A 10665-nucleotide genomic window follows, 5' to 3' on the forward strand; every position below is an offset into this window, starting at 1 on the left:
GCGGGGGAGGAGCGGGCGGCGGGCGGCGGGCGGCACCGGTGCAGGGAGCCGGCGGGCGGCGATCGCAGGCGCCGCGCTGGGGCCGCCGACGTCGGGCGCCCGGGATGAGCTTCACCCGGAAAAAGGGCTTCTACAGGCAGGACGTCAACAAGACCGCCTGGGAGCTGCCCAAGACCTACGTGTCGCCGACGCACGTAGGCAGCGGGGCCTATGGCGCCGTGTGGTGAGACCCCGGGCGCGGGGGCGCGGGGGCGCGGGGGCGGGTGGAGCCTCCCGACGCGCCGGCCGGCGCCCCCCTTCCCGGACCCGCCTCGGGGCGCCCCCGCCCCCGCTGGGCGCTCGGGGCCGCGCGCGCCACCTCGAGGGGGGCCAGGCCCAGGGTCCTGCGGGGCTGTTCCAGCGGCGCTTGGGGCTGGGAGGAGGCCGCGGGCCTCAGGCTGGGGCAGAGGCTGGCCTCGGCCACTCCAGGCGCCACCTCACTGTTCTCGCCGGCTTTGTGGGGTCTCTGGGGCCCCCCAGACTGCGGGTCTGCGTCCCCAGCGCTCGAATCCCACAAGGGACCCCAGAGTTCACCCGGGTTACAGGTGGGTACACCGAGACCCAAAGAGGGAGAAGTGCGACTTGCCAAGGTGCAACGAGTGAGCTTCCCTCCGGGCTCTGGATCCGGTTCATGAAGCTGGGTCTGCCCCGGCGCGGTGCACCCCTCAGTCACTGCCGCCCCTGAGGGCACTGGGGGCTGCTCCCTCACCTTGCAGCTCGTGGGCTGCCTTCTGCGCAGCCCAGCCTGCTGGCCAGGAGGGATTTTGGTGAGGATGGCCTGGGCTCCCCGCAGTGGCCTGGGAGCTGCCATCCAGGTTGTGGTGTGGGGGCTGCTGGCGGGGAAAGAAAGCCACAGCCCCCCGGACCTCTGCCCGTGCCCTGCAGCTGTGCCATCGACAAGCGGTCAGGGGAGAAGGTGGCCATCAAGAAGCTGAGCCGGCCCTTCCAGTCTGAGATCTTTGCCAAACGTGCCTACCGAGAGCTGCAGCTGCTGAAGCACATGCAGCATGAAAACGTAGGCTGGGCCTGGGGGACCGGCGGGTGGGGGCGGGTGGGGGCGGGGCCCCCCAAGCATCCTGACTAGGTGCACCCTTCCTCCCCCACTTTTGAGTGTAGGGGAGATGGCAAGAGGGCCGTGAGAGTACAGATGGCTCAGGAGGGGAACAGGCACAGGCGAAGGGGAATCTCCTCCCTGCCCCTCCCACCCCTGTTCCTCACTTCATTAAAATGAGGTGCCAGGACCTGCCCTGCCTACTTCCAGGAAGGGTGCAAAACGTGTTTTTGGCAGTGGAGCAAAATGAACTTTGTGAGGTGCAAACTTACTGTTTCACATTACGAGGAAATGCACACGGAGGAACCTCGCAGTTCGTTCTAGCTCTCAGAGCTAGGGACCCAGCATCCTGGTTACTGTGGCTTCCACACATGGCTCTGCTAACGACAACCAGGGTTCCTTGAGCCCTCTATGTGCCAAGTGCTGTCCTCGGAGCTTTGCGTAAACTAACTTGTAAATCCTCACAATATCACGGGAGTGGAGTACTATTACTTCCATGTACAGGAGGGGAAACTGAGGCACAGAAAGACTAATGGGTTATATGGTTAGTCAGTGGCAGAGCTGAGATGTGAACCTAGGCAGCCTGGCACCAGGCCTTAGTGCATAACCACTGGAGATCCCGTCTGTTAGAAACCCCTGGGAAGACTAGCGACCCAGGGCTGGGCTTAACATCTGGGCTTTGCTCCAGGATACGTAGATTGGTAAAATAATGATTCCAAAATACGGTAGGCAAGTAGGAAGCCCTGTCCCTCTTCAGCAAACCCCTCCCCATAGCCCCCCGCCCCCCACCAGGGTGACATTGCCCCTGGCTCCGAACCAGGCCTTGTTCCCTCCTTGATTCCCTTCACCACTTGTGGTTCCCTGCTTGAGTGGAGGGTGAATTTGCAGGCCTGCCTTGAACCCCAGACTTGGGGGTGGTAGACGCAGGGATGGCCCCCTCCCCTTCTCCCCAGCCTGACATTCCATCACTGTGCCCTGCAAGCTCCCTCCCGGTTAAGGGGATTCCTCTTCTGCCTCTGCCCTTTTCTCTGCTCCCCAGAAGGCTGGGAACCTACCTCCTGCCGGGATGGTTATTCAGAGAGGGTGGGTGGTGGTGGGTGCAGCTGGGGCTGCAAGGGACAGGGGGAGAGGGCTGTGGTGCTGCCCAGCCTCACTGGCAACCTTCTCTCCCAGGTCATCGGGCTCCTGGATGTCTTCACCCCAGCCTCCTCCCTGCGCAGCTTCCATGACTTGTGAGTCGGGCTGCACTGGGTTCCAGGGCGTTCCCAGGCCTCCCTTGCTGCTCTGCTCCGGAGCCAGCGGGGCGAGCCCAGACTCTCTCTCTGGGCAGGGTCTCCTGTTCCGGCTGTACCCGCCCCCCATGAGTGATGCTCTCTGGAGATTCTTTCAGCTGGGGATGGAGAGAACGGCAGGCAGGCAGGGGGGCTTTGTGGGGTGCTTGCCTGACCAGAACTGTCTGTTCAGCTGCTGCACTTAACTGCCCTCTGTCATCCCAGCCAGGACCTCACTGGCAGTCCTCGCAGCGTCTGCACCAACTTACCTCGTCAACTCTGCAGGGTCCCCGGTGTGGGTCTGGACCTTGGGGCTCTTCCTGGCAGGAAGCAAGGATCAGGAAGTCCCGGCCACCTCTGGCTGGTGGGGTATTTGACTGAGTCACACAGAACCAGAAATCAATAGTTGATTATAGTTGTTAAATGCATGGCTTTGCTCCCCAAGTGCCTGGTCTTAAAACGTAGGAAACCTTTGGGAAGATGGATTCGTTTTCCTTTTGTTCCCCCATCCCTATTTCAGATGCAGCTGAAGGTCCCTGCTTAGGATGCTTTTGTTTTAAATTTAATGGGGTGATTTTGAAGGAAGGTTGTTTTTTTTTTCCCCTCTAAAGCCAGCCATGGGGAATTAATTTATTTTTATTTTTTTTTTAAAGATTTTATTTATTTGTTCATGAGAGACACAGAGAGGTAGAGAGGCAGAGACACAGGCAGAGGGAGAAGCAGGCTCCATTCAGGGAGCCCGACATGGGACTCGATCCCAGGACTCCAGGATCACCCACTCCCTGGGTGGAAGGGAGGTGCTAAACCGCTCAGCCACCCAGGGAGCCCCAGCATTGGGAATTTAAAGTGGACCAGCCCCCCCGGCCCCAGGCAGGCTGGGGGTACAGCTTCTAAATGCATAGTCACAGTAGTGTGGTTGGTGCTGGGGACTGCCTGCTGCCTCGGGGGGCTCAGCCCCCAAAGGATGAGGAGGGGTTTGCTGGAGGTAAAGTTGCGGGAAGCATCTCAGGTAGAAGGAACTGTGTGGACAAAGGAAAGGCCACGGTGCATGAGCCTGGACTACTAGGGGAATATTGGTGGGTTCAATGTGGCTAGTGAAGACCAACGGCTGGTTTGGTCATTGGAAGAGTCCAGACTTAATCCACAGGCAGCCTTGAGTCCATGGTGGTTTCGAACATTGGGGTGATGTGGACAGATTAGATTTGGGGGTATACTTTGGCAGGAGGGAAAAAGCAGGGAGCAGCTCTAGGAGCAGAGAAAGCCTGGTGAGTGGTGTCCCAGACCCAGACCTTGAGCTAACTAAGGCAGGGGTGATGGGAGGCCGAGAGCAGACTTGAGGCCCATCAGGAGATAGGACCATCTAAAGGTCGTATCTGTTGGGAGATGCAGTGGCCAGGAGAGGGGGCGTAGGTCAGGAAGCCAGGCTCGGGCCTGGAATACAAGGTAGAGGAAGAACAGATCTTGGGAGGCACATAACAAATTCCATTTGGGACACGCCTTTTGAGGAGCTTATCAATGTTGAGGTGTTTAATCAGCAGTTGCAAATAAATGTGGAGCTCCGGGGGATCTGAGCTCAGGTGGAACATGATGTGCTGCTGCTAAGAGGTCAACGGAGAATCTTGAGGGAGTGTCCAATTTTGCTAGAGGTCCCATAGGAAGCAAGGGAGGCACGGGTGTGTATATTGGGCAGCCCTCAGTGACCTTGATCCGAGCAGTTTGAAGGGGTGGGAGCAGGCATCGGGTTGTCAGGGGATTGGAAGTTAAGGCAGTGCGTTGGGAGGTATGGACTACTCTCTCTAGAAGTTCGGTTGGGGAGGGAAAGAGGTAAAAGGGGTGGTTATTCAAACAAACAAGGCAAGGCAGTTCAAGCACAGCAACACTTCAGCAAATTTGTCAGCAGAGAAGAAGGAACCAGGGTCCATGTGGAGGTGAAGGACGACACTGGGGAGGGCTGTGCATGGAGCAGGGTCCCCGTGGGGGAGAGGGGATGATCAGAGAGAAGAAAGCTTCAGAAAATCACAGGTGTGGGGCGCCCAGGTGGCTCAGTGGGTTAAGCGTCTGCCTTCGCCCAGGTCATGATCCCTGGTCCTGGGGTTGAGTCACTAGAAGTCAGTCTTGCTCTCTGCTCAGCGGGGAGGCTGCTTTCCCCTCTCCCTAGTGCTCTCTCTCCAGCGTGTTCTCTGTCTCTCTCTCTCTCTCTCTCTCTCTCTCTCAAGTAAATAAATAAAATCTTAAAAAAAAAAAAAAAAGGAAATCACAGCCTCATATAGACGACCTCCACCATATCCTTTCTTTTTTCTTTTTTGGTAAATAGTTCTTTCTAAGTCTATTGTCTTTTGTTCTGGACTTTGCTATTACTACTTTGGGGAACAGCTATATTTTGCTGACCTTGACCTGTTTTGCAATCCCTTCGGAGAGTGCAGTGGCTCAGCTACTCCTTCCTCCTGCCCTCCTGGAAGTTGTTTGATTACCGCCTTCTCGGAAGGGCAGACGTTCTTCGCTGTTTGCGGAGCTCTCCCAGTCTGGGCATGACCCTCTGGGGGAGAAAACGTTTGGACGGAAGCAGAAGGAAATGCTGGCAGGTGTTTCTAAGTCACAGCTCCAGCTTTCTGTGGGGCGCGGAGGAGGGCGAGGAGAGGGCACCTTTGAAGAGAGGGAGCACAGCTCCCTTTGGTTTTCCTGGGCACGCTCCAGCTGAAATGCTTGCCCAGAGTGCTGCCAATGGGGCAGCCAGCGTAGCCAGGCTGGAAGCCAGAACCCAGGGGGCCCGTGTGGGGGTCTGGCTGGCCGTGGCCCTGGAGGGGCTGGTGACTGCAGGCAGAGGCTGCCCCTGAGGCTTGTCTGTTCTGCCCCAGCCCCTGCGCCTCCTCCGAGCTCAGACCGGGGCTGGGTGGGCCTGGGGACTGTGACGAAGCTCCTGTGCTTTGCAGCTACCTGGTGATGCCCTTCATGCAGACAGACCTGCAGAAGATCATGGGGATGGAGTTCAGTGAAGACAAGATCCAGTACCTGGTGTATCAGATGCTCAAGGGTCTCAAGGTGCATGAGGGCCGGGAAGGTGGCAGGGGGGTGGGCGGTGCCTTGGTGTGGAGAACTGAGGCCGTGGGGCCTGGGAGAGCACAGTGGGACAGGGTGGAGGAGTCTGGAGCCAGCCTGAAGCACTCGGGATCAAAGCTGGCTGCTGGACTCATCTTTCTCTCTCTCTCTTTCTCTCTCTCTCTCTCTCTCTCTCTCAGTACATCCACTCAGCTGGGGTCGTCCACAGGGTGAGTGCTTTGTCTGCTGTGGTCCTCCGAGGCTCCTCCACCCTGAAGGGATTCTCTACAGTCAGGAAGGAGGAAAGGAGTGGGAGGCGAAAATCCTCTGGAGCCTGGAATATGGATTTTTCAGACCCAGCCTTGGCCCAGAAAGGCCCTGCTCAGAAGAATGCTGTGTTCTGGGGAACTTTCTGGATGCTACAAACAAAGCGAGCCTTGAGCTAGGTGTTTCAGCTCCAAGAATCAAGGATATTTTAGAGCTGGACAGGCCCAACAGAACACCCGGTCCAGCCCTCATTTTACACACGAGGAGACTGACACCCAGAGAGAGGAGGGGGACAAGCTCCCATCTCAGCCTCTCAGCCCAGTGCTCGCTCTCTCCCTCATCTAGGACCTGAAGCCGGGCAACCTGGCCGTGAACGAGGACTGCGAGCTGAAGGTGAGTGGGCGCGGGCAGGGTCAGCCTGGGCACAGGGTGGGCCCCCATCCCCTGGAAGCCCCCAGAAGCTGCTCCTGTCTGCAGCAACTCTCTCCCTGTGTCCCCTGAGTCACAGATCTTGGATTTTGGGCTGGCCCGGCATGCGGATGCTGAAATGACCGGCTATGTGGTGACCCGCTGGTACCGGGCCCCTGAGGTGATCCTCAGCTGGATGCACTACAACCAGACTGGTCAGTGGGCAGCCACCCAGGGAGGGCCAGGGGCCTTCCCTGACAGCCCCTCAAAGGCCATTGTGGTTCCTCTGGGCTGACTGCCTGCGGGGTCAGCTGGTCCAGGTGATGCTTCCTCCCCTCCCTCTGCAGTGGACATCTGGTCTGTGGGCTGCATCATGGCAGAGATGCTGACAGGGAAAACTCTGTTCAAGGGGAAAGACTGTATCCTTTGCTGGAAAAGCCAGACTCTATCTGGGGATTCACTCCTTCAACAGACACCTTATTAAATCTCGCTCTTTCTTTCGTTTTCTTTGTTAATGGGAAAGTGATACATGCTCGCTGTAGAACAATTTTATTTATTTATTTGATTTGATTACTTTTTTTTTTTTTTTTTTTTAAGTAGGCTCCACGCCCAGCATGGAGCCCAATGTGAGGCTTGAACTTACGACCCCGGGATGAGACCTGAGCTGAGACTAAGAGTCAGACAGTCAAATGACTGAGCCGCCCAGGCGCCCCTCACTGTAGAACAATTTTAAAATGCAGATAAGGGAATTGCTGGAAAGCAGTCACCTGCCATTCTACCACCATGTAGAAAATACTTCACATTTTGGCACCACACGTACTAATTGAGCGGCCGTGTGTGCTGTGTGGGCGTTGAGGGGAATATGTGGGGTCTGCGCTGCCCACCTTGGCCTGAGGGTGGGGGAAGGTGACAAAGAGATGGAGGCCAGCTGGGATGGGAGCTGGGAAGGCGGCCTGTCCGGGAGCATCTGTGGGGAAGGACCCTAACCCAGCCTGGCAGGTGGGAAGCCTCCCAGAGACCTGCACCCCCTCCTGGGAGCACGTCTGGTGCCTGGATGGTTGCCCCAGTGCCTGGGTGGGAGTCATGGAAGGGCGCCAGGAAGGGCAGCCCCGATCCACCAGCAGAGAATGAGGCCGAGCCTTAACCTGTTGCCAAGACCTGGACCAGCTGTCCCAGATCCTCAAAGTGACCGGGGTCCCGGGTGCAGAATTTGTGCAGAAGTTGAACGACAAAGCAGTGAGTGGCAGATGGGTCTAGACCAGCCTCGGCTGTGCACTTGGCTAACCAGGGGTCACGCGGGCTCTGGGCCTTTGGGAGGGAGGGTTTACCCATCCTCTCCTTTTTGCCCTGGCGGGTGCTCTGGCCTTCATCCCATTTTGGACTTTGACCTGAGCCATCAGCCCAGCTCTGGGGCTTTTCTGGAGTCCCTGCCCTATACCCCGAGGCCTGAGGCCTGAGGGGCTGACAGTTGGGGATCACTCACAACTCTTCTGTCTTCCAGGCCAAATCCTACATCCAGGCCCTGCCACAGAGCCCCAAGAAGGATTTTTCTCAGCTCTTCCCGTGCGCCAGCCCCCAGGGTGAGTCCTGGGGCTGCCCCTCCGGGCACCTGCCCTCGTCCCCGCGGGCGGCTCTCCCAGGCCTGGGATGTGAGGTGCTCTCTGTCGCTGCAGCTACAGACCTGCTGGAGAAGATGCTGGAGCTGGACGTGGACAAGCGCCTGACGGCCTCGCAGGCCCTCGCCCACCCTTTCTTTGAACCCTTCCGAGACCCTGAGGAGGAGACAGAGGCCTCGCAGCCCTTTAATGATTCCTTAGAACATGAGAAACTCACGGTGGATGAATGGAAGCGTAAGAGCTGGAGGCCTGGGTACGGGCCTCCCTCCTTTGCTCCCCCTGCTTCTGTGCCCGCCCTCAGCCTGCCCGCCGCCCTCCCGGAGCTCCTCTTGGAGCAGACACTGTCTCCTGCGTGCATTTCTCTCTCCCTGCGCCCACTTCTGCTCCGCTTTCCATCGGGGGAGGGAGGCCGTCTTCCGCGCTCCGCAGCCCCTACCCGCCTCGAGCCAGCCTGTGTTTTGCAGAGCACATCTACAAGGAGATCGTGAACTTCAGCCCCATTGCCCGGAAGGACTCACGGCGCCGGAGCGGCATGAAGCTGCAGTGATCTATCTAGCCAGACCCCTGGCTGAGCCCAGGGACCCCCTCGAGGTACCCCCTGCCAGATACACTGCCCCCAGGATGAGATCTGCTTGTCACAACGACGACAGGCCCAGTCCTTCTGGGATTATAGCCTTTCAGGCGGAGCAGAGAGGGGCTTTGTCCTGGGGCAGGAAACAGGCCTCGTAGCTGCAGAATTCAGAGATGTTGGTTGGGAGAAAGTAACTGGTTGCAACGAACGAGCCACATTAAAACATCTGGAGACTTGCCCACGTGTGGGGTCCTTCCTTTGGGGCCATAGCGGGGCTGAGGGGTGGGCCCAGCCGGGCCAGGGGTCTGTGCACTGATGGCAGATTGGTTTGTTAGGGCTGCTGCGACAAATCACCACAAACCAGATGACTTGAAACAACAGAACTGTGTTCTCTCACAGTCCCGAAAGTCAGATGTCCGAAATCAAGGCATCGGCAGGGCCATCCATGTTCCCTCTGAAGGTTCTAGAGCAGAATCCTTCCTGGCTTCTGTGTAGCTTCTGGTGGCCCCTGGCCCCTTTGGTGTGCCTGGGCCGGTTGCTGGCTCCCCATGGCCCTCTGGCCTCCGTGCAGCTCTGTCCGTCCTCGCCTGTCCTTATAGGAACACCAGAGATTGAATTTAGGGCTCGTCGCATCCTGTATGACCTCATCTCAGTCCTTACTCATTACATCCGCAAAGACCCTATTTTCAAATGAGGTCACATTCTGAGGTTCTGGGCAGACACACATTTGGGGAGGACACCATTTAACCCCCTACAGATGGCCACGAGGGAGGGGCCCCTTCCGGGACCCTGGGCTCTGTTGCAGAACCAAACGTGTTTGGCTGCTAAATTAAGGGAATTGCAGAGAGAGCTGCAGCTGGTGAGACGTTACACGCAGGGTATTTTGGGTGAGTGATAAGCAATCAGGATACGAAACAATAGCAGGCTTGTGGGCTGGGAGCTGCGGAAGGCAGAAATGGGCTTTTTCCAGGCTTTATGGAAAAATGGCTCTACTCCTCCCTCCTCTCAGGAATGGCATGTCTCTCCTGGGCTTTAACCTGACAAGGGCTAGGATTTTTCTGTTTGCATTCAAAAAGCTTCAGTAGAACCAATTCCCAGGTACAGGGAAGGAGCCAGGAACCTGCCCCCGGCTCTCCCCCCACCATTGTTCCAGCCCTGGGCACCGGGGGCCTGGCTCAAAAATGCAGGTTCCTGGGCACTACCCCAGAGATTCTGATTTAGCAGGGTATGGGGGCGAGGCCTGAGAACATTTGAATGAAGACCCGCTCACCCAAGCCCAGGGACTCTGATGGATATCGGGCCATATTTAGGAAAACATTTGGCTGATGTTAGTCCCATTTGCCAAGAGGCCAAGATCAGCAGCTGATGACGGAAGTCTGAGGGGCCCGCACGGGCTTCACATGTTTTACAGATGTTAGAACTGAGGCTCACATGGGGCACTCTGAGGGCAGTGAAACTATGCTGTACGACTCCTTAATGGTGGCTACATGACATTATGCGCTAGTTAAGCACGGGCTTTAGTTAATAATAATGTATCAGTATCGGTTCAGCACTTGTAACATGTCAATGGGGGAACTATGAGGCTGGGGGTGGGAGCTGTGTTGGGGAGGGAGCATATGGAACCTTCTGTCCTTTGGCACAAACCTGAAATTGCTCTAAAAAAGAATGTCTATTTTTTAGAAAAGCTTAAGGAGGCCCCAGGAAGATGGGGTCAGATACCCACAGTTAGAAAGTGGTGGAAGCCAGATTTGAGCCTAGCAGCCTTGACCAACTTGGATTCAGCGGTGGCCCAGCCTTCCGTGCCTTCTATCCTGCCTCACTGAGCTCCTTTGCTGCCTATGTCCATGGATCCTGCTTCCTCTCCCACCAAGTGACCCTGTTGTCAAGGAGGGAGGGGCCAGCTATGTCCTACCATAGCCCTGTCCTTGCTGGTTACCAATTTGCCCAAGCCGAGTCCAAATCCCTCGGTGAAATCCTTCAGCCTTCTGAGATTCCTCACTGGTTCCAAGAAAAAAGTCCAGTCTCGCTGGCCTGGCACTCAAAGCCCCTTGCCTCTGATCTAATGTCATACACCCCCACTACCTCCCATGTTCCTGATCCCAGCATGGTCTACCAGAATGCTGGTGCTGGGATACACCACAAGGCTTACTCTGCACATGAATAAGTTAAAGATTCTGACAAGTCCTGCCATAAAGAGCTCTGTTCGACATTGTTTAATGCAGAACTTCCCAAGTGTACATAACCACGGGACCCCATTTCCTCCTGAGAGCCATCACACACAGAGTTCTCTTTGCCCAGTGCAGCCCAGGGCACAAGTCCCAGGACTCTCCAGGTGGGCCTGGAGCTTCTTTTCAGAGCCCTCCAGGTCTAAGGAGGCCCTTCATCCCCCTCCTCACTTAGGAAAAG

At 57.0% G+C, this 10665-nt stretch overlaps 1 protein-coding gene across 2 annotated transcripts; it reads left to right on the forward strand.

Moving 5' to 3' along the window:
* Nucleotides 1-18: 18 nt before the first annotated feature.
* On the forward strand, nucleotides 19-8496 carry MAPK13 (mitogen-activated protein kinase 13). 2 transcript variants are annotated; one of them, XM_055330555.1, is made up of 12 exons: nucleotides 19-223; nucleotides 925-1054; nucleotides 2264-2322; nucleotides 5292-5400; nucleotides 5598-5627; nucleotides 6010-6057; nucleotides 6173-6287; nucleotides 6420-6491; nucleotides 7229-7308; nucleotides 7574-7652; nucleotides 7746-7941; nucleotides 8153-8496. In XM_055330555.1, the coding sequence occupies exons 1-12, from the start codon at nucleotides 105-107 to the stop codon at nucleotides 8415-8417; spliced, it is 1302 nt and encodes a 433-aa protein (XP_055186530.1). In that variant the 5' UTR covers nucleotides 19-104; the 3' UTR covers nucleotides 8418-8496. The 2 variants fall into 2 exon arrangements, with proteins under 2 accessions (XP_055186530.1, XP_055186531.1); XM_055330556.1 differs by having other exon boundaries at nucleotides 21-223; nucleotides 7746-7922; nucleotides 8153-8372.
* Nucleotides 8497-10665: the final 2169 nt, after the last annotated feature.

The sequence above is a fragment of the Nyctereutes procyonoides genome, unplaced genomic scaffold (genome assembly GCF_905146905.1).
Source record: "Nyctereutes procyonoides isolate TBG_1078 unplaced genomic scaffold, NYPRO_anot_genome, whole genome shotgun sequence".
NCBI lineage: Eukaryota > Metazoa > Chordata > Mammalia > Carnivora > Canidae > Nyctereutes > Nyctereutes procyonoides.

Coding starts and splice junctions, on each gene's coding strand:
- MAPK13 (XM_055330555.1), top strand. CDS start 105: ATGAGCTTCACCCGGAAAAAGGGCTTCTACAGGCAGGACGTCAACAAG. Junction 5,401..5,597: donor AGATGCTCAAGGGTCTCAAG/GTGCATGAGGGC, acceptor TCTCTCTCTCAG/TACATCCACTCAGCTGGGGT. Junction 5,628..6,009: donor CAGCTGGGGTCGTCCACAGG/GTGAGTGCTTTG, acceptor TCCCTCATCTAG/GACCTGAAGCCGGGCAACCT.